The sequence below is a fragment of the Acomys minous genome (assembly GCF_964271855.1).
Source record: "Acomys minous genome assembly, chromosome: 9".
Lineage (NCBI taxonomy): Eukaryota > Metazoa > Chordata > Mammalia > Rodentia > Muridae > Acomys > Acomys minous.
Genome location: NC_140490.1, coordinates 67816488 through 67840364, shown reverse-complemented (window position 1 = coordinate 67840364; position 23877 = coordinate 67816488). Strand labels below are relative to the sequence as shown.

At 40.1% G+C, this 23877-nt stretch overlaps 1 protein-coding gene across 3 annotated transcripts; it reads right to left on the bottom strand.

Annotated features, from left to right (window-relative positions):
* Window positions 1-2938: 2938 nt before the first annotated feature.
* On the bottom strand, window positions 2939-23444 carry GMNN (geminin DNA replication inhibitor). Of its 3 annotated transcripts, none has more exons than XM_084794069.1 (7): window positions 23296-23444; window positions 21749-21806; window positions 20479-20556; window positions 19605-19740; window positions 4576-4658; window positions 4263-4373; window positions 2939-3321 (listed from the first exon to the last, which is right to left on the bottom strand). In XM_084794069.1, the coding sequence occupies exons 2-7, from the start codon at window positions 21797-21799 to the stop codon at window positions 3160-3162; spliced, it is 621 nt and encodes a 206-aa protein (XP_084650195.1). In that variant the 5' UTR covers window positions 21800-21806; window positions 23296-23444; the 3' UTR covers window positions 2939-3159. The 3 variants fall into 3 exon arrangements, with proteins under 3 accessions (XP_084650195.1, XP_084650196.1, XP_084650197.1); XM_084794070.1 differs by lacking the exon at window positions 23296-23444 and adding an exon at window positions 22745-22931; XM_084794071.1 differs by lacking the exon at window positions 23296-23444 and adding an exon at window positions 22692-22710.
* Between the last annotated feature and the right edge of the window lie 433 nt (window positions 23445-23877).

Here is a 23877-nt window from a genome sequence, read left to right as displayed (position 1 = left end):
CCAGGGACAGATTAAATAATTCTTTGTTGACTTTAAATTTTCTTAATGTTGGGGAAAAGAGAAAAACAGCAGCTGAGAGACATTGAGTTATAGAAAAAACTGAGGAACTACGACAACCAATATACTATAAAGATCTGCTGACAATGGACTGGAAACCTGCAGTAGTTTTGAGATGGGGACATGGTTATGCTTCTGTATCTACAGAAAGTGGAAAAAATATGGTTACCGACAAAACTTATAAAGATTAGATCTGACCAAGGAAGACCTTCTACTACCTGAAACATGAACGTGTTCATATAGGAAAAGAATCTTAAGGGCTACCTGGTCCTTATGACATGCCATTCTTTCATACAGCATGGACATTACAGCTCAAACAGATGCATAAAGTTGATGCCTTACACCTGCTCAAAAATAGGGCAGACGTTTATCTTTAGATAATTTGTACACCTTGCATATTCCATATATATGCCAAAATGAACACTTTTAAAAGTTTGCTTACTTTCAGAGAAAAAAAAAAAGATAAGACAAAACAAGTAGCCCAGCCTACTGTTTCCTCAAGAATCTGCATGCTTATCAACTTTAAAAGGGCTAACCCAAAGGATCAGTCCCAAAAATACCGGACAGAAACAAATACAGTTAGCTTTTCCATCCCTTGGCCAAAATCTTATTCTTCTAAGGGTACCCAAAAGATGTTTTTACCCCCAGACAGCAAAAAGTAATTTTGAGAACACAATAGCCCCTTTCCCAATAGGTGGGGTGGGTGTTTTTGGTGGGTTACAAATGTTTGTTACTGTCTATGGGGGGTAGTTATAAGCTAGTAAAGGTTAGGGTTAGGGATTTCTTTCTTTCTCCCCTCTATCCTCCTTTCTCTCTTATCTTCCTATCCTATCTAGTGTTAGAGGAAAGGAAAGAAAAATGATAAGAAGGGAGGATATAGAACTATGGGATAAAAGGTAGATTATTAAATCTATTAGCCTCAAATATTTTACATTGGTATTGTGTGTGGATTGATAGAAATTTAAGATTATTTTGTTCAACTTTTGCTTTAAGTATTGTATATACTGTATATTGATAGATTTTGTTCAGTGTTTGCTTAATGTATTGTATATATGCAACTCATTTTAAAATGTGATTAAAGTTCTACTCTTATGAGAGCTAACTATTACAAACTGTTCAGGATGGTTGGAGATACAAGTTAGTAGTCACCTCTAAATCTTATTTGTAGTCTTGTTAAATACTAATTTAGTTAATTACAGAAGCTTTATTTAGCTTCTTGTATGTTTTCAAGGTTAAGCAGATAGTACATAGCTAAAAACAAGCAATGCTTGTCTATTTACATATACTAAGTTGATCAATTGATAGGTACATAGACAGAATATATATTATGCACTATAGTAAACAGATAGATGGTTTTCAAACACTTCAGAGATCTACAGAATATGGCATTTAATAATAAAAGCTTTTCTGACAGAGACACATGTGCTCCTGGTAGCACCTCCAATCTACTTTGATGAAGATGATGGGCATCAAGAAACAAGTGTGGTAGAATAGCCAAGGGCTGAGGAACTGTTCTTATCCCTACCGCTGATAGCAGACTGACTGTCCAAACTGTGATCAAGCATGACACTGAGAAATTGGCTGTCCAGCTTTGCAGAGACTAGGTGGGCCAGTCCTTCACAATTCCTGCTTCCCAGAACAGTCTGTCAGATATTTTGGGTTTGCATGCTGAAAACTGGATGCCCCAAAGATAGAGAAAAACCTGTTACTGTCCAGTCAACTCTCTCTGTCCTGTCTATACTTTTGGAAGTTGCTTGCGCACACTTCCTTCATATTAGATAATATTTCCTCCTTAAGTCTCTGATGGGGTTGAAAACTATATAGCCATAGTATTACTGTAAGCGTTAAAGAGCTAAAAACATGTTTAGAAGTTGATAAATATAATAAAGTGACTTAGGAAGTTTGGACACTATGATAAGACTTGGTAGGATAGGATATAGTGGAATTTCTCTAAGATTGTCAAATACAAATGGACTGGTTCTTGTAAATGTCACTTACTGGATAATTCTCATAATTATTTTTATTGTATATAGTTGATTTTTTTTAATAGAAAGGTAGATTTGTAGTGGAGATAAACACATTTTTGTTTTAATCCCAAGTGTGGGATGGGGAACAGACTTGTGAGAGAGCAGGTGATGTTTATCCACCAGAACATGAACCACCTCATGCAGGAGCCTGGTTTTTGCCTGCTGAAACACATCTTAGCACAGACTCTGAGAGGAAGCCCAAAACAGGAGGCGGGGGCTTTGTGGGTCTTGGTATTGTTTGGTTGTTCATGGCTCCACTTTTAGACACTCTTAGATAGAGTGTCGGCCTCCAGGTTCTGGCTGCTGTTCCAGTTTCCAGCACCAACTTGGTTAAATTGCTGGTCTGCTGAAATCCTTCTGACTACACCAGAGAAATCGCTCCCAGGAACTGAGTCCATAAAGGTCTACTTCTCCTGTTCCCATTAGCCTCTTTTCTCTCCTATCTAGGGCACGTGGGTTGCAAGGGAGGTATAAGCATTAAAGAACCCCAAATAAAGTAGGTTTGGAAAAGGTCGAAGCCTACAGCCTCCCACCACTCTGTCACCTATTACCTGTTGTTTTGAAGATCCAAAAATAATATAATCACACCAGTTGAGTAAGCCTTTACCTGGTTAATCAAAGTCTCCTGGGGAAGCTTTAGAAAAGTAGACAGTTACTCAAAACACTACAAGGCATATGGAAACATGAAAGTCAGCCACACTCACAGTGATCCTGAAATCACATCAGATATTCATTCATCTCAGCCCAGACAGGAGGAAGTCCATCCCATCTCTATAATAGTGAAACAATAAAACTATAGAAACAGACACATTTCCTACAAACTGGGTACACTTAATTCTCCAGAGTAAACAATGTTCAATAGGAAACTGACGTTTATTTAATATACATAAGTCACATTTGACACTTAGAAAATGAAAATGCTATTTACATAAAACATCAGATTAAAAATACATACTATCTGTACTTTAATGTAGTTATAGCCCCAGGATTCAAACCTGGATTCCAGCACTTGCATCATTTAGTTCATTTACCAAGAGCTATACCAAAGGGCAATGCTGGCAGTATACGTCACATCTCATGGACATGGCTTGGCATCTGTGGAGGAACACATAGTCTCTTCAGCACATGTGCCAGTTCCTGAGTCTTCCACTTCAGAGTCCTCAACAGTGTCCTCTTCAGAGTCAAATTCATGACTATTCGGTGATTCAAAGTTATCCAGAGGTTCATTACTTAGCCTCTTTTAAGGAATAAACCAGGAATTTATTGTAAAGATCTCAAAGCTGAAATCCACTATTAATCACTATACTGATACAGTAACCCATCAATGTTATAATGCCCCCAGTAAATTACTTAAAGTCTATACAATGCTACATCCTATTTCAGCAAAATCCATGGAAATTTGCTACTTTTTTAAAGCACCAACTAAGCCCCGTCCAAAACACAACTTAAAGTGGTACTTCTCTAGGAACCCACAGAGGTATGTCTTCTGGGGAACAAAGAGGGCTAGCTCATTACTTCAGAGACTGCCATGGCAGGGCTGGCGAGATGACTCAGGGTTAGAGCATGCACTGTTTCTACAGAGGACCAGTTTTCCCAGCAACTTCGCCAGGTGTCTGTAACTCTAGCTCCAGGCCAGACCTTCTGTACACATTTACATATAATCAAAAAGTTTCAAAAAATTAAAAGAAACCAATACTGTTATGGCTGTAAAATGTAAAGGAGCCAATTTAATGTGAAAAGGTATGATTTGAAAAGCTTTCTTCCCATTGGTAAGATGGATCTGCTTTGTACATGTAAGGCTGGAAATATGTATCAAGCCAAGCCTGGTAAAGGCATAGAAATCAGGCTGATTCTGAGAAACACATTAGCTACTTTTCCAAATTTAAAAAGTGAGATAAAGCCACAAAGCCTATCTATTTTATGATAGTTGATATCATGCTTGTTAAAAAAAAAAACAGAAACAAAAACACAAACCTAGAAATATGTCAACTGTACAATAGAGTAACTTTTCATATCTTTTTTGTAGATGCCGGCATAATTACTCCCATTTTATAAGTAAGGAAAATAAAACCCTGACAGGACAAATAACCTGCTCTATCCAGAAAGTCCAATTCCAGGGCTGAGCATTCACTGACCACAGCACACCAGACGCTGACCCATGAAGATGGGACAGCTTACCTCAATTATCTCCGCCATGTACTCCACGTGCTTTGCAACTTCTGCCAACTCCTTATTCTCCTTTTTCAGACGGGCAATTTCATTGTCCTTTTGTTCAATTTCTTTATGAAGCTATATAATAAAAATAAAACTTCAGTATTCCATAGATCTGCCGATCTTGAGCACCCTCCCAAGCAGTAACATAGCTGGACACATTTTGCCATGTGGTCAAACTTCCTTTAGACCAGCATTCAGCCAGATCTAAATCTGTCTGACTACATCCATGAGAACAACACTACCAGAACCTGTTAAATGGTATAAAAACAGCACATACTTTCTCGTTTTCTTTAAGTGTTTCATGGAGAGCTTTCCTCCGTTTTTCTGCCACTTCTTTCCAATACTGAGAAGATGGGTTTTCTGAAAGAAATCAGTGTTTTACATAACTTTACAAACCAGTTCCAAATCCACGGATGTGGTGGAGTACATGCCTATAATCCTAGTACTCAGGAGTCTCAGGCCAGCCTAGGCTGATTACAAGTCCTTATATAAAGCAAAACAAAACCAAAAACCAAAGCTTGCCAGGTGTGGCAGCACACATCTTTAATTCCAGCACTCTTTTTTTTCCCCCTCAAGACAGAGTTTTTCTGTGTAGTCTTGGCTGTCCTAAACTCACTTTGTAGACCAGGCTGCCTTGGAACTCACAGAGATCCACCTCTGCCTCCCGGGTGCTACCACATCTGGCTAATTCCAGCACTCTTGAGCAGAGACAGAAGGATCTCTTTCAGTTCAAGGCCAGCCTGATCTATAGATCGAGTCCCAGGACTGCCAGGGATGTTACAAAGAGAAACCCTGTCTCAAAAATAAAAACAAAACAAAACAAAACAAAAAAAAAAACTATAAAAAAGGGAAGTGATTTATTTCTATTGAAAAATCTCAATCTAATTTTTCCCAACATATCAAAGTGTTCAATCCTTGAAAAGAACTGCAACAGTAGGAAAATAGATACAGATGTATTAGTTACACTGTTTAACATTTTACAAGATTTGTTTTATGATTATGCATTGTTATTGACCTTTATGGGGACTTGGGACTCTACCACCATTGGGCTGTACTCTCAACCCAAATACTCTTAACCTCTGAAAAGTTTAAACTAACAATTCCAAGATGGTGGCACCTATCACACACTGTATCTGATCTACCGCAAGGAGACCTTGCGAACCACAGACCACAAAAACTGGTGAACATTAGTAAAGGACATCAGAAGCTGCCTCCGAACATTAGAGACAACAAGATGACTAAAGGTCAGTGTAAGAACGCAAACAACAAAAACCAAAACAATATGGCATCTCCAGATCCCACCTATGTCAAAGAAAGCAACTCTGAGAACTGAAACATAATCAAAATACAAGAAAATGACCTCAAATCCTTAGTAACGAAGATGATAATGGAAGAAACAAATAAAATCCATAAATGCAGGAAGATGCAGCCAAATAAGTGGAAGACATAAAAGAGGCCTATAGAGAGGCACTGGAAGAAATTCAGGAAAATACAAACAATCAGATGAAGGAAATCAATAAAACAGTTCAAGATTTGAAGATGAAAATGGAAACAACGATAAAGGCCAGAAGGGCCTGGACAGAGGTCCTGTAAAACCTAAGAGAACACAGATGCCAGGCCAGACTACTATACCCAGCAAAACTACCAATAAACATTGGTAGAGAAAACAAGATACTCCATGACAAAAGCAAATTCAAACAATACCTATGCACAAATCCAGCCTTATAGAAGTTACTAGAAGGAAACTTCCAACCCAAGGTGACAAGCTACAACCAAAATTAAATGGGAAAAAGATAACTATGCCATCGCACAAATATAACCATAAAAACACTCTACTGCAACTAACATCAAAAATCAAGGGACTTAACAGTCACTGGTCATTAATATCCCTCAGCATCAATGGTCTCAATTCTCCAATAAAAAAGGCACAGACTAACTTAATGGATACATAAACAAGACCCAACATTCTTCTGCATTCAAGAAACACATCTCAACCATAAGGATAGACATTACCTTAGGGTAAAAGGCTGGAAATAGATATTCCAAGCAAACAGACACAAGAAACAAGCTCGTGTAGCCATTTTAATATCTAATAAAATAGACTTCCAACCAAAATTAATCAAAAGAGATGAAGAAGGTCACTTCATACTCATCAAAGGTAAAATCAACCAAGATGCCATCATAATTCTGAACATCTATGCTCCCAATACAAGGGAATGCACGTTTGTAAAATAAATATTAACAAAGTTTAAACTACACATCGGCCCCCACACATTAAGAGTGGGAGACTTCAACACCTCATCTTCACCAATGGATAGATCAACAAAACAGAAACTGAACGAGAAATAATGACACCAACCAACGTCATGAATCAAATGGATCTAACAGATATCTACAGAACTTTTCACCCAAACACAAAAAATTATAACTTCTTCTCAGCACCCCATGGAACCTTCTCCAAAATTGATCATATAGTAGGTCACAAAGCAAGCCTCAACAGAGTCAAGAAGATTGGAATAATACCTTGTATCCTATCAGATCACCATGGTCTAAAGCTGGGCTTCAACAACAGAAATAACAAAAAGCCTACATACACATGGAAAGTACACAATTCTCTACTTAATGACACCTGGGTCAGGGACTAAATAAAGAAATTAAGGACTTCCTGAAATTCTATGAAAATGAAAGAACAACACACCCAAATTTGTGGGACACACTGAAAACAGTGCTGAGAGGAAAATTCATAGCACTAAGTACCTTTATAAAGAAATTGGAAACAGCCCATATAAGCAACTTAATGACACATCTGGAAGCCCTAGAAAAAAAGAAGCAGAAAAACCAAAGAGGAGTAGACATTTGGAAATAATCAAACTCAGGGCTGAAATCAATGAATTAGAAACAAGAGTGTGGGAAAGATTAAGCTTTGTCGCAGGTGGAAGCAGTCTTGGCGGGCTTTACCCTTGGGGCACACCATGAATACCTTGTGAGAGACTGTTTGGAGCCTTCCTGGGCTTGGAATTCAGGAAGCCTACCTAGGAACCCCACCGTGGCTATTGTTTTCCTAATTGACCCTCGAAGGGAGAAGGGACCGCCCTTTGCATATGACTGGGAAGGTGGGGGAGAGAAAAACAAGAGGTAGAAAGAGAGAAGAAGAAGGCGCAGAGAGAGAGGAAGGACCGGACCAGCTCGTGGGACTGAGACACCTAAGGACCCGTCCTGCCGAACGGATTCCAGGAGGTTTTAATCTTCTGTCCCTTTAACCTTTTTTTCCTTCTTGTATATGCTAGTTGGGTTGTATAATAAAGTTTAATTGTTAATAAACTGAGCCAACATCTGGCGCCCGATGTGGGGCCCGATGGGTCCCACAATCCCTAATGATATGAGGGAAGATTCAGTATTCCACGGGATAGAAATGTTGTTTCAGGGTATTGGCAAAATTGCAACTGCTGTTGCAAAACTCTTTCCTGCATTATACTTAGAGGGAATTCTTTGTTTTCTCATTGTCCTTTTATTACAATATTTCGTGCTTAGAAGGATTAGAAGACAGGCTAATGGCATAGAAAAGCCGGAAGGGTCAGTAAGTTCTATCCTTTTGGAAAAGATTGCAGATTTGACTGGACAGATAGAAAGGCTGAGGTATGAAAATGAAGGGATGGGAAACGGATAGAATTTTTGGCATTTGGTAGTGATGAAGGACAGAAAATAGAGAGACCGGAAAGCCAGAAAAATCAGGAAGAGTCAATAAGCTCTATCCTTTTGGAAAGAATTACTGACTTGACTGAACAAATAGGCAAAATACAGAGAAAAGTGGAAGGGCTGGAAAAGCAGAAGGCACCTTTGGTTAAAAAGGGTGGAGAAGGTCAGAAACCAGAGGCAAAGGAAGCCAGACCGACCAAAAGGTCTTTGGAAGTAAATGTACCAGTGGAGGATACTTCCACAGTCACCCAGGCACCTTCAGCTTTTCCAGTCACTGTAAGACATGTAATCGAGCCAAATGGTGCTGAGGGTCATGACGAAATAGCCTGGTGTCCTGTAGACATGATGGATTTAAAACATTTTAAGGAATCCGTCGTCAGATATGGTATGCATTCTAACTTCGTTAAACAAATGTTAAACAGCTGGGCCTATCAGAATAGACTTGTTCCCCAAGATTGGAAAAATTTAGTTTCAGCGGTATTGGAAGCAGCACAACAGTTACAGTGGTTATCATGGTGGCGAACAGAGGCTATAAAAATAGAACAAGAAAATATCGCACAGGGAATAAATATTAATAGAGATCAGTTACTTGGTGATGGACCATATACTAACATGAGAGAGCAAATTCAAGCTGACGATAGAGTGATTGAACAATGTCGTAAGGCAGCCTTGAGAGCTTGGGAGCTGGTAGAGGAACCTGGGAAAACAACTATTCCTTTTACTAAGGTGTTCCAAGGACCTCTGGAGCCCTTTACAGAATTTTTGCAGAGATTAGGATCTGCTATGGATAAGGCGATGCCAGATTCTGATAACAAAAAGGCATTAAAACTTATCATGGCTTATGAAAATGCAAATGCTGAATGTAAGAAGGTGCTTAGACCGTTAAAGGAAAGAGGCGCTCCATTAGATGACTGGGTAAAGGAGACAGTTAATATCAACTCTCAGGAATATCAGAATAATATTGTGGGACAAGCTTTAGTCAGAGAGCCCAGATATCATAATACTCGGTGCTTTAATTGCGGTCAAATCGGTCATGTGCAAAGAAACTGTAGAAATAGAAGGCGCACTAACCCAGGAGAAAACGTAACTCATAGAAGAGAACAGGGGGGTTCTGGTTATGATGGTAATGAAGTACCAAGACTCCCAGGGTACTGTAGTCGCTGTGGAAAAGGGAAACACTGGGCTCGGGATTGTCAATCTAAGCGAGATGTGCAAGGCAATATCTTGCCGACGGGAAACGGCAGGAGGGGGCCATCGGCTCGGGCCCCCGTAAACAATGCCAGCCGAATTCCTTTGGCCAGTCAGGAAGTGACAAACCCGCAGGAAAACGGGAACTGAGTGTTAGCGATCTAATGCATGCTACTGAAGGCAGTGCAGCCTTGGATCTGGCTTCAAATATGTCTCTTACCCTAACTCCTCAGGTTGAATGTTACAAATTAAATACTGGTGTTTTTGGACCTTTGCCTTCAGGCACAGTAGGATTGGTTCTGGGAAGAAGCGGGCTGACTTCTCAAGGTTTTATTGTGCATCCTGGTATTATAGATGGAGATTCTAAAGGGGAAATAAAAATCTTGGTATGTGTGAAAAAGGAGATGAAAATTGATGCCGGGGATAGGATTGCTCAACTCCTACTGTTTCCTTACATTAAGGGCAAAGCCGCTCCAGTGGAAAGGACTGGTGCGTTCGGGAGCACAGGGACCCGTGTGTTCTGGCAAACAGTAATTAATGATCAGAGACCTAAGTTAATTATACAATTGAATGGTATTAAAATAGAAGGCTTGGTAGACAGTGGAGCTGACGTCTCCATCATTTGCCAGAAGTCTTGGAACCAAACTTGGCCACTTAAGAAGGTTTATACAGAAATTGTAGGAATTGGCAAGTTATCTCAAATAAAACAAAGTGTACAGTGGCTTGAGTGTGTGGGACCAGATGGGCAGATAGGGAGGCTGAAACCCTATGTGGCTGACATTCCTATAAATCTATGGGGAAGAGACCTTTTACAGCAATGGGGTACTCAGATTACTATTCCTGCAAATACTGAGATAAAGAAGGTTGAAACAATGGGTGAATTGGTATGCGCTTCTAGGGAAGAGATTAATGTAAGTGATCAGAGGCGACCACCAGCTATGCCCATTGTCCAACCTCAGAATTCTTCAGATTTAGAGTGTCAAAATTTATAAGAGGGGCCACTGCTGAGATACCAACCGCCTTGCCCCTAAAATGGATTTCAAACAGACCTGTATGGCAGGAGCAGTGGCCCTTAACAAAAGAAAAGTTACAGGCGCTTCACGGTTTAGTGCAAGAGCAGCTGGAGGCTCAACACATCGAAGAATCTTCCAGTCCCTGGAATTCCCCTGTGTTTGTGGTAAGAAAGAAATCAGGTGGATGGAGAATGATAACAGATTTGAGGGCCATAAACAAGGTGATTCAACCCATGGGTTCGCTTCAACCTGGAATTCCTTTGCCTTCCTTATTACCTCGGTCTTGGCATATAATTACAATTGATTTAAAAGATTGTTTTTTTACCATACCTCTACACGAGAAGGACAGGGAAAGGTTTGCTTTCTCAGTACCTACTCTGAACAGTAATTCTCCAATGAAGAGATATCATTGGAAGGTACTTCCATAGGGAATGTTAAATAGCCCAACTTTATGCCAGTATTTTGTACAACAACCTTTAGAAATACTTCGTAAGCTGTTTCCTCAATCTATCATATACCATTACATGGATGATATTCTGCTAGCTGATTCTGATCCTAGTATTGTAGAAAAAATGTTTCAGGAAGCACAAAGAATTCTGCCATGCTGGGGATTACAGATTGCGGTGGAAAAAATACAAAGAGGAGATTCAATTACCTATTTAGGCTATAAAATAACTGAACAAAAAATTCGACCACAAAAGGTACAGATCCGTAGAGATCAATTACAAACTCTTAATGACTTTCAGAGATTATTGGGCGATATTACCTGGTTAAGGCCTACAATCGGGTTAGCTACCTATGAGTTAAGTAACTTGTTTCAGATTTTACAAGGGGATTCGGATTTAAACAGTTCTAGGTGTTTAACTGCTGAAGCAGAAAAGGAGTTAATTCTGGTGGAACAAAAACTTCAAAAGGCATATGTGGATAGAATTGATCCTGAACTTGGTTGCATTTTGGTTATTTTGCCTTCAAAACATTCTCCTACTGGGCTTCTCATGCAAAAGGAAGACCGGATTATAGAATGGATATTCCTGCCAAATAAACAAAGCAAAAAATTGAAAACATATATAGAGAAAATTTCTGAATTGATTACAAAGGGAAGAATAAGGTTGCGTCAACTGTCAGGGATGGACCCGGCGGAAATTGTAGTGCCTTTTACTGATTCTGAGATTATGTCACTATGGGTAATTAATGAAGATTGGCAAAAAGCTTGTAGTAATTATTTGGGAGACATTAACAATAGATACCCAAAAAGCAAACGTATACAGTTTATAAAAAGAACTAATTGGATCCTTCCAAGTATTGTAAAGAGGTCACCAATCTCAGGGGCACCCACCTTTTTCACTGATGCAAATAAATCAGGTATGGCTGGTTATAAGTCTGAGAAAATGACCAAGGTGATTAAAAGCCCCTTTACATCAGTTCAAAAATCAGAATTATATGCTATCCTTATGGTTTTGTTAGATTTTCCTGAACCTCTTAATATAATTACTGACTCTCAATATGCTGAAAAGGTTGTTTTGCATATAGAAACTGCTGAATTTACTCCTGATAACACAGAATTGACTACTTTATTTATAGAACTGCAACAGGTCATCAGAAGCAGAAATTATCCCTTGTATATTACTCATATTCGATCCCATACAGGTTTACCAGGTCCATTGGCACAAGGAAATGAAGAGATCGACAAATTATTGATAGGTAATGTATTCGAAGCCTCCAAATTTCACGAAAAACATCATGTCAATGGTAAGGGGTTGAAGAAAAGATTTTCTATCACTTGGCAACAAGCTAGAGAAATAATTAATAAATGTCCTACATGTTCCTTATATAGTCAACTACCATTACCTGCTGGAATTAACCCTAGAGGTAACAAAAGGAATGAAATTTGGCAGATGGATGTGTTTCATTTTGCAGAATTTGGAAAAATGAGATATGTGCATCATACCATTGATACCTATTCAGGTTTTCAATGGGCAACTGCCTTAAGTTCTGAAAGGGCTGACTGTGTGATTACTCATTTACTAGAAATAATGGCATTTATGGGAATACCTGCACAAATTAAGACTGACAATGCTCCTGCATATGTGTCCCTTAAGATGAAAAACTTCTTTATGTATTATAATATAAAACATGTTACTGGTATACCTCACAATCCCACAGGACAAGCAGTTGTGGAAAGAGCTAATCGTACCTTAAAAGAAATGCTTATTAAACAAAAGGGAAGGGTAAAGACACCCAGGGATCGATTAAATAATGCTTTGTTGACTCTAAATTTTCTTAATGTGAATGATGAAGGGACGTCAGCTGCGGAGAGACATTGGATAATAGAAAAAACTGAAGAATTGGGGCAACCAATATTCTTCAAGGACTTGGAAAGTATGAAATGGAATCCTGCAGTAGTTTTGAGATGGGGTCGTGGGTATGCGTATGTTTCCACAGGGAGTGAAAATATATGGCTACCAACTAAACTTATAAAGATTAGATCTGACCATATAACAAGTGAATCTTAAGAGCTACCTGGTTCTTAACAGCTTGACATTGTTCCTTACAGCTTAGAGAACTAATGCCCTCTTCTGTCCTATTGGTGTATATGCAGGTAGAGCCCTGTATTTGCAAAAAGCAGGACAATGCTGAAGACAACAGGCAGCATGGGTGATTTAACCCCAAAAGCATGCCTCTGGCACCTCGAACAAGATGCCTCAAATGATGTTCCCTTGAAAATTATATATGTACTAACATACCTGTACTAATGATTTATAAAGTCTGCTTACTTTCAGAGCAAAAGACAGGAAAATTATGAAGATCGAACTTCTGCCTCTGGCACTACTGTTTCTTCCAGAAATTGCATGCATATTAACAATAAATCGGCTAGCCGAAAGGATCGATCCCAAAAGGACTGGACAAAAAACAGCTAGCTTTTCCAGCGCTTGGCCAATATATTATTTTTCTTGGGTACCCGAAAAATATTTTTCTCTTAAACAGCATCAAGTAATTTTGAGAACACGACGCCCCCATTCCCAGTAGGTGGGATGTGTGTTTTTGGTGGGTTACCAATGCTCATCTTTGCCTAACGGGGTTATTTACAATTAATAAAAGTTCATTTGGGGATTTCTTTCTTCTATCTTTCTTTCTCTCTTACTTTCTATCCCTTTTAATATTAAGAAAAAGGGGGGAAGGAAGGGAGGATACAGGATTGTAGAATAAAAGGTAGATTATTGAATCTACTAACTTAAAAAATTCTACATTGGTATTGTAGATTGATGGAAATTTAAGACTTTTGATTGACGGAAATTTAAGACTTCAACTTTTGCTTTACATTGATATGAACTTAAATTGTATATTCCATTCATTTTTGCCTTATGTATTGTATGTTATATGTTGACAAAATATTGTATATTGTATGTTAGAAATTTACGTTCTTTTTGTTCAATGTTTATTTGATGTATTATTTGTACCACTAATGTCTTATAAAAAACTGTTTGGAATCATCGGGGATAAAAGTTGGTGTTTAGTTACGTAGAAATCCTATTAGATACTCACTTTGTTATAGAGCAGGTTTGTTTAATAGCTTGTCTATGTCTTCAAAGGAATAGATTGATAACTGTAAGAATAGATAGATTTGCTCTTCAAACTCTTCAGAGATCCACAGAATATGGCATTTAATGATGAGGGCTTTCCTGACAGAGAAAGACATCCGCTCCTGGCCGCCTCTCCATTTGCATCATTGAAGATGGGGGCTTCAAGAGACGCTGGTGACAGAATGGTCACTAGACGGAAAAACTGCTCTGCTACTGCTCTTATCTCTACGGCTGATGACAGGCTGACTGTCTGCAACGATCAACAATGATGCTGGAAAGATGACTGTCCAGCTTTAAAGAGAATAGATGGACCAGACCGTCGGATTTCCTGCTTCAAAAAGCAGTTCGTTGGATGTTTTGGGCCGAAAGGCTGAAGACTGATTGCCCCAATGAAGGAGAGAATTCGGTGACTATCCAGGCAGTCTGCTCTCTCTGTACTCTGCAACTTGGAAGTTGCCTGCCAGCACTTCCTTTATTAGATAGATTTTCCTTCTTGGGTCTCTGATGGGATTGAAGACTAGATAGCCACAGTGTTACTAGAAGCTTTAGTAGATTAATAATTACAATTTCTCATGAAAGAAAAGGACTCTCTTTGGTAGGATAGTGGTATACTTTCCCTTAGGTTAACAAGTATAAAAGGACTTTGTTATGTTCTTGATTCCTGATGAGTATGTATATATGTATATATGTATATATGTATATATGTATATATATATGTATATATGTGTATATAGTTCTTAATTTTTTAGAGAGAAGGGTGAGGTGTGGGAAAGATTAAGCTTTGTCGCAGGTGGAAGCAGTCTTGGCGGGCTTTACCCTTGGGGCACACCATGAATACCTTGTGAGAGACTGTTTGGAGCCTTCCTGGGCTTGGAATTCAGGAAGCCTACCTAGGAACCCCACCGTGGCTATTGTTTTCCTAATTGACCCTCGAAGGGAGAAGGGACCGCCCTTTGCATATGACTGGGAAGGTGGGGGAGAGAAAAACAAGAGGTAGAAAGAGAGAAGAAGAAGGCGCAGAGAGAGAGGAAGGACCGGACCAGCTCGTGGGACTGAGACACCTAAGGACCCGTCCTGCCGAACGGATTCCAGGAGGTTTTAATCTTCTGTCCCTTTAACCTTTTTTTCCTTCTTGTATATGCTAGTTGGGTTGTATAATAAAGTTTAATTGTTAATGAACTGAGCCAACACAAGAGTACAATTCACAGAATCAACAAAACCAGGAGCTGGTTCTTTGAGAAAATCAACAAGCTAGACAAACCATCAGCCAAACTAACTAAAAGGCAGAGACACTATCCAAATTAACAAAATCAGAAATGAAAAGGAGACATAACAACAAACACTGAAGAAATACAAAGAATCATAAGATCCTACTTTAAAGGCATACATGCCACAAAATTTTAAAATCTAAGGGAAATGTACAATTTTCTTGATTGATTCCACTTGCCAAAATTGAATCAAGATCAGACAAACAAATTAAATAATCCTATTTCTTCTACAGAAATAGAAGCAATCATTAGTAGTCTCCCCACCAAAAAAAAAAAAAGCCCAGGGCCAACATGGTTTCAGCACAGAATTCTACCAGACCTCCAAAAAGGAGCTAATACCAATACTCTTCAAGCTACTCCAAAAGATAGACATGGATGGAACATTACCAAATTCATTCTATGAGGCCACAGTCACTTTGATGCCTAAACCTTACAAAGACCCTAACAAAGAAAGAGAGTTTCAGACCAATTTCTCTTATGAACATTGACGTGAAAATAATCAATAACATACTTGCAAACCGAATACAAGAACATATCAAAGATATCATTCACCATAACCAGGTAGGCTGCATTCCAGGCATGCAGGGATAGTTTAATATACAGAAATTCATCAATGTAATCAACCATATAAACAAACTGAAAGAAAAAAACCCACATGATCATCTCCTTTGATGCAGAAAAGGCATTTGACAAAATCCAACACCCATTCATGTTTAAAGATTTGGGGAGATCAGGGATACAAGGCACATACCTAAGCATAATAAAGGCTATATACAGCAAGCCAATAGCCAACACCAAATTAAATGAAGAGATACTCAAGGAAATTCTAAAATCGGGGACCAGGCAAGGCTGCCCACTTTCTCCATATCTCTTCAATATAGTTCTTGAAGTTCTAGCCAAATAATAAGACAACAAAAGGAGATCAAGGGGATCCAACTGGGAAATGAGGGAGTCAAATTATCCTTATTTGCAGATGATATGATAGTATACATAAGTGACCCCCAAAATTCCACCAGAGAGAACTCCTACAGCTGATAAACACCTTCAGCAAAATGGCTGGATACAAAATTAACTCAAAAAAGTCAGTAGCCTTCCTATATACAAATGACAATCATGCAGAGGAAGAAATTAGGGAAACTATACCCTTCACGATAGCCACAGGCAATACAAAATATCTAGGAATAACGCTATTCAAGCAAGTGAAGGACTTGTTTGAAAAAACTTCAAATTTCTGAAGGAAATTGAAGATGACATCAGAAGATAGAAAGATCTTCCTTGTTTATGGACTGGAAGAATTAACATATTAAAATGGCCATCTTACCAAAAGCAATTTACAGATTCAATGCAATCCCTATCAAAATACCTATACAATTTTTTGAAAGACATTGAAAGATCAATTCTCAATTCATATGGAAAAACAAAAAACCCAGAATAGCAAAAACAATCTTGTACAATAAAAGATCCTTTGGAGGAATCTCCATACCTGATCTCAAGCTGTACTATAGAACACCAGTAGTTAAAACAGCAATAGGCTGGTTGATCAATGGAATCATATCAAAGACCCAAAAATGAATCCAAACACATATGGACACTTGATTTTTGACAAAGAAGCCAAATCTATTCAATGGAAAAAGGATAGCATCTTCAACAAATGGTGCTGTTCTAAATGGATGTCTACATGTAGAAAAATGCAAGTACTTATCACCATGCACAAAACTCAAGTCCAAGGGGATTAAAGACCTCAACATAAAACCAGACACTAAATCTGTAAGAAGAAAAAGTGGGGAAGAGCCTGGAACACATTGGCACAGGAGACAACTTCCTGAACAGAACTCCAACAGCCCAGGCCTTAAGGTCAACAATTAATAAATGGGACCTCATGAGGCTGAGAAGCAACTGTAAGGCAAAAGACACTGTCAACAGAACAAAGTGACAGCCTACAGACTGGGAAAAGATCTTCACCAACCTTACATCTGACAATGGTCTAATATCCAAAACATATAAAGAGCTCAATAAATTAAACACCACCAAACCAAATAACCCAATTAAGAAATAGGGCTCAGAATTAAACAGAGAATTTTCAACTGAGGAATATCAAATGGCTGAGAAACACTTAAAGAAATGTTCAACGTCCTTAGTCATCAGAGAAATGCAAATCAAAACGACTCTGAGATTCCATCTTATACCCACCAGAATGACTAAGATCAAAAACTCAAGTGACAGCACATGCTGGTGAGAGTACAAACTTGTACAACCACTTTGGAAATCAATCTGGTGCTATCTCAGAATACTGGGAATAGGGCTACCTCAAGACCCAGCTATTCCACTCCTTGGATATTTGGTGTGTTTCTTGCTTAAATCAATTTATACTAATACTCCCAACTCCAATTCAATCCTTCCCTTTCCATCCCACATGTTTTTCCACTGACTGTTATTAACCTGTCTTCTAACAACAACATATCACTCATTTGCTCCATTCTAAGATATACACAAGAGTTTAAGAGTACAGCCAATGCACTTCCAAAAATAGATCCAGCAAAACGCAGGCCCTCTGTGTGGTTCTTTCAATCCTAATGATACATCTCACTGAAACCTTCAAGTTACACTGGTGCTTTTTCTAACTAGGGCAGTCTATGAGCTCAATGACTATACCAGCAAAATTTTTCATCTAAGTATGAAACTAATCCTTGACTTTTAACCTTACAAACATTAAAGTCCTGTTTCTTTTTTTTTTTTTTTTTTTTTTGGTTTTTCCAGACAGGGTTTGTCTGTGTAGCCTTGGCTGTCTTTTTTTGGTTGGTTTGTTTTTTGGTTTTGGGGTTTTTTTGTTTTTGTTTTTGTTTTTGTTTTTGTTTTGAGACAAGGTCTCTCTGTCCTGGAGTCACTTTGTAGACCAGGCTTACCTCGACCTCAGCAAGTCTGGCCTCTACCTCCCAAGTGCTGGGATTAAAGGTGTGCACCACCACGCCCAGCTTCAAGTCCTGTTTCTTATCCTGTCCCATAAGGAAGCTGCTGTGGTTCTACCCAGCTGACTGATTGCAATTTTGCCCTATGAAAGTACTTTCTGCTTCTAAACTTCCTTATAACATCCTAGGCAACTCAGAACAAACCCACATGTTCTTCTGACTATGACACTGAGCAAGCCAATGCTTAAATTCTTCATGACCTCTGTCTAATACAGAGAAAGTCTCACCAATAAGCCAGGTGTGGCAGTTAAGACCATACTCTTCACTAAAGAGGCTGAGGCAGAGTGCTTGACTTCAAAGCCAGGTTAGGGCTACATAGTGAACTCTAGGACAGTGTGGGCTACAGAGTAAGACCATCTCACAAAATAAAAAAGCCCACCCATAACGATTATAGAACAGCATCAGAGCTGGTGGTGATGGCTGTGTCACAGTGCACGCTTACAATCCCAGCACTCTGGGAGGTAGAGGCAGGAGGATCTCTGTGAGTTCGAGGTCAGCCTGGTCTACAAAGTGAGTCCAGGACAGCCAAAGCTACCCTGTGGGGGGAGGGGGGGGGGTAGAGGGGTCAACACTTAAAAAGGAAAATCATCAGTTTCCTCTTGGATTTCTACCAGTCTTCCATTAAAAACTAACACTTATTAAAAGTATATTTCAGCCAGAAGTGGTGGTAGTGGTGCAAGCCTTTAATCCCAGCACTCAGGAGGCAGAGACAGGCAGACTACTGAGTTGGGGGCCAGCCTGTTCTACAAAGTAAGTCCAGGATAGACACAGAGAAAGCCTGTCTTGAAAAACAAAACAAAGCAAAAGCAAAACCCACCAGTTTCCTCTTCTGATTCTACTACTCTTCCATTAAAAACTAACACTTATTAAAAGTCTATTTCCACCAGTGGCAGTGGTGGTGCACATCTTTAATCCCAGCTACAAAGTGAGTTCCAGGACAGCCAAAGCTACACAGAGAAACCCTGTCCCATAAAAAACAAAAACAAAAGAACCAAACCAAACCAAAAAGCATATTTCTCATTCACCTTTCTCCCTTTTCCCTAGGATGTTCCTAGTGGCCCCATTAATTTGTGTTCTTTTGGGAGGTTCAAACCCATTCCTCATTACCATTTTTCTTCTGAAAAGCCCATTTCTAGGTAAAAGCCCAGTGCAGTTTACTTTGAGATGCCAGTTTAGTCACTGTCCTGTTCTGTAATGTTTCACTCACATTGAGTTCTTGACAAACAAAACATACCATGTGTCCAAATTTAGAGTATTTGTCTATTCATTACAAAAATTTTAATTATCAAACAGTAAGCCCACCATATGATACATACCTTCACTGTAATTTAAACTTTCAAAATAAGGCTATGGGTTTTTTGTTTTGTTTGGTTTGGTTTGGTTTGGTTTTTAGAGACAAGGTTTCTTTATGTAGCCTTGGTTTGGTTTGGTTTGGTTTGGTTTTTAGAGACAAGGTTTCTTTATGTAGCCTTGGTTGTCCTAGACTTGCTTTGTAGACCAGGCTAGCCCCAAATTCGCAGTGATCCGCCTACCTCTGCCTCCCAAGTCCTGGGATTAAAGGCATGCGCCCCCACGCCCGGTTCTTTTTGCGTACCTTTAATCATAAGATCAAATGCTTCCTGGGTGACATCTCCAACGTCATTATTTCCACTAGGCTCTGGATCCAAGTTTGAAGCCTTAGATGTCAACTGGTCATTGTAAAGCTTCCTTTTGGACAAACCTTTTAGCAGCTGTGATAGAAACACGTGTTTACTTAGATATGATGGACAAGAAGGCTACATTATTATTTACACACTTAAGAATCCTTTTCTGTTTGGTTTAAGTTATACAATTCAAAACTACTAAAATAGGGCTGGTGAGGTGGCTCATTAGGTAATGGTGCTGGCTGCCGAGGCTAACAACCTGCATTGTGTCCCCAGGACCCACACAGTGAAAGCAGCAGACAAGAGTCCCCAAAGCTCCTCTGACTTCAACTGTGGGCTGTGGTACTTTTATGCTCCACAGTCCATACGCACACATACATGCCCACATGAGTGTGTGCACACACAAAATAGCTGTAAACTTTTTACATTTTATTTGTAATTACGTTTTTATGTCTGTGTGGGGCTTATGCCTGTATGTGTAGGCCTTGGCCAAAAAGGGTGTCCCATCTCTTTAGGTAAAGAAGAGTCATTGGCAGCTGTGAGCTGCCCGACAGGGGTACTAGGAACTGAACACAGGTCCTCTGCAAGAGGAGTGTGTGCTCCAAACCACATAGCTCTCTTCAGCCTACAAATGTAACTTTAAAAAAAAAAAAAACTACCAGAATGTGAACTAGTATTTTAGGAAATTTATTTGCAATTACTATTTTGGTTAAAATTGGACTAAAGCTTAGTTCCAATTAAATAAAGATTTTAAAAGATTTAAGGAAATCTGGGAAATGTTTAACACTGATTGACCACCTCCCCATTCCAGCCCTGTCCACTTACCTCATTTTCTCTGCCAACAAGAGATCCAGCTGCAGATGGCTGAATCATCTTCAGCGTTCTCCTTGGGATAGGACTACTCTAAAAGGCAAGACAATTCATTATCTGGTTACTGTTATGTGATCACTCTCCAAGTTTCTATATAGCTCAACTTAGTCTTACTATAATAAGAGTAAAATAAAAAAAAATCACTAAGAACAAAAGATATTGGCTTAGCTGACCAGCAGACTCTGAGTTCAAAGCCAGCGTGTGGTCTACATAGTGAGTGTTACATTAGCCAGAGCCACATACTGAAACCCTTTATCAAAAAACAAACAAACAAGCCATATGTGGTGGCACACACCTTTAATCCCAGCACTCGGGAAGCAGAGGCAGGCAGATTTCTATGAATTTCAGCCTAGCCAAGGCTACATAGTAAGATCTTGCCTAAAACCAATATAACACTGCCCCCCCCCACGTAAACAAACCTCTAAAATGCTCAAGTTGTTTTAAAAACAAAATTTTGCCTTCTTCCTAATATGTAAGTAGCCCCTGATACTTTCCTGACTTGATAGTTCTATCTTGGGGAAAAAAACCATTAGTTATACTGCTACCATGGGATAGCAAACAGTGGTGAACTCAGACAAGGCCAGCGAGAACATGACACCACAGCAGCGTGGGAAAGTCACTGTACCTCACGTGGCAAAGCCCTTTCCCACGGCAAAGTGTCTACTGCTAGCTATTATCTCACTATTTAACTGAGGGACACATGCCAGCTACCATGAGAACAAATATTACAACAACATTTCAGATATAATTCAGATTACAGATTAATCAAGTCTCCAAACAGAAGAAAATAAAACTAAATGTTTGATGTGGATAATGGTCAAAGAAGTTGCTCTCAAGCTCACATTTGCACACAAAGACCACTTCCAAGATTTACACTTTAAACATGTAAGCTTTATTAAAATACAGCCCAAAGAATGTATAGTATTATATTATTTTCTCTATACACATAGTGCATTACAATAACAGACTTATAGACTGCTATTCATACACTCAAATGTTAACTTTTTCAGAAAACTATTTGATATTCTGCAAACCCTCTTCTCAAAAAAATATATGCAAGAGTACATTCCGTTTTCCAACTTCTGATAACAAATTCTAAATTTAAGTCCACTGAGAAAATGGTTTCCGCCCAGGAGTTTGGGGCCAGGTTGGGGAACACAGCAAGATCTCACCTCTTAATTAAAACAAACAAATTCAAGCACATTTATGTGGCTCCATGACATACCTTCACATTTTCTTGGGCTGCTTCCTGTTTCTGCTTCATACTGGTATTCATTTTTCAGCTGGAAAAGCACAAACAAGTAATTTCAATATGGTTTATTTCTGAAAGTGGAACTTCAATTTTTTTTTTTTTTTAAATCATTTACAGCCAAGTGCTGCATGCCTTTAGCCCCAGCACTCCGGAGGCAGAGGCAGGCATATCTCTTTTTTAATTCAAGGCCAGCTTGTTCTACAGATGGAGTTCCAGGACAGCCAGGGCTACACAAGGAAACACTGTCACAAAAACAAAAACAATAATAACAACAAAATATTTACCAGCACAAAAACCTTACTACTTTATGACAGAACCACTAATATGGCATAGTTTCCTGTCCAAACTACAGGGATCTCAGAAGATGTGAGAAAGAGGCACCAGGAAAATTAGGCAAGCTCAGATTTACCCTAAAGAATAGCATCCTGCCTGTCATGGTAGCATGCCTGTAATCCGAGAACACAATGGCACAAATAGGAACAATATCCCATTGGAGATCAGCTTGGGCAACAAAGCCTGTCACAAAACAAAACAAGAGCTTTTTGCTGTCCAGGGATGAAGGACAGCTGGGTAGAGTTCATAGCCAGCATGCAGAAAGGCTCAACTCCATCCCCAGAACTGCACAAACCAGGCCTAGGGGCACAAGTATGTTCTACCAGAAACTGGGAAGCAGAAGAAACAGAATTCCAGATCACCTTCAGCTATGTAGCAAACTTACAACCAAGCTGTATTAAGAATGGGGAAGGGGACGGACAGGACTTAAACTGTGCCCCGCCTCTTACTTACCCGCAAAAATAATAATTTACATTGTGTCCTAGCACCCACACAAGCATGCAGAGTAGAAACAACTTAGAGTCCAGTGTGTGTGGTGTCCTACTTCCTATGCCATGTTAATAAAATCTGATCGGAAACCTACTCGAGGGAACCTAGATGTGTTCCTTTTGAGATGGCTACGTAGGCAAAGCTGACCTTGATCTCCTGAAGCTCCTGCCTCAGCCTCCAGAGTGCTGCAGATAGAACTACCACGCCCAGGCGTGGACGGTGTTTCCCAAAATGCAGATAGTGGCCCAAGATCCTGCTATCATTAGTGAGTCATAAGCATAGAGACAGGGTCCGAGGAGAACCCACTGTCACCCACACTGGCACTACAGGGATGAATGACGCAAGACTCAATGCCTTTGACCCTTACCCACCCCAAAATTCCAGCCCCGCCGTCCCGGAGACCTCGAACCATCCCGGCGTGCCCCAGCCCCGCCCAACGCGGCGCGCGCCAGCCAATAGGAAAAGCGAACGCCAGAGCGCGCCAAAACCGACCCCACCAATGGCGCAGGCCCTCGTCTCGGCTCGCCTAGCTCTGCCTTGCGGCCGTGCCGAGACTCAGGGTTGACACTCGGGTCCCTTCAAGTCCTCGCCTCTCCCGGGCCCGATCCCCGCGGCTGTCGAGGCAGTCCTGGCTCCGGGCCAGCCGCGCGACACCGCTGTCGCGCTTGCGCCCGCCCCTCCCGCGTCCTCGAACTCACAGGCTGCGGCGCTCCGCTCCCAGCGAGCGTTAAGACCAGGACGAGCCGCTGGCACCACGCCGGACCCGACAGCGCCAAGGACGACCCGAACCTGCGGACTGACACGCCGACCTGGCCGCTGACGCAGCTGAGGGGCGGGGCCTCGGCATCCAGCCAATCGTCTCTCGCCGCCGCCCACCGTGCGCTCGGCCTCCGTGCGCCTGCGCAGTCGGCCACGGCGGGAGTCTGGCTGAGGTCATTAGGATTCCTCTGACCTCCAGAGGTCTGTGCCCTCTGACCTTCTGCCGGAAGCTAAAAGCTTCCGTACTCGGCAGGCGAGGACAAAGGACTTACTCCCACTAGCGGCAAACACGAGAATATACACGTATTTTTTTCAAAGGTATTTTATATACTTGTATATTTTGTTTAGTTTTTAATATCCATACGTGCAACGGCCCAACTCAAACTAACAAAAAATTGAAGCTGAGGAAATTTTAACTCTATACTTAAGACATGGATTTTACTGTATTTGAATTATACCTCAGCCATCTCCCTACTCAGCTTCTCGAGTGCTACCGTTAGAGGTAAGCATTACCGCCTACC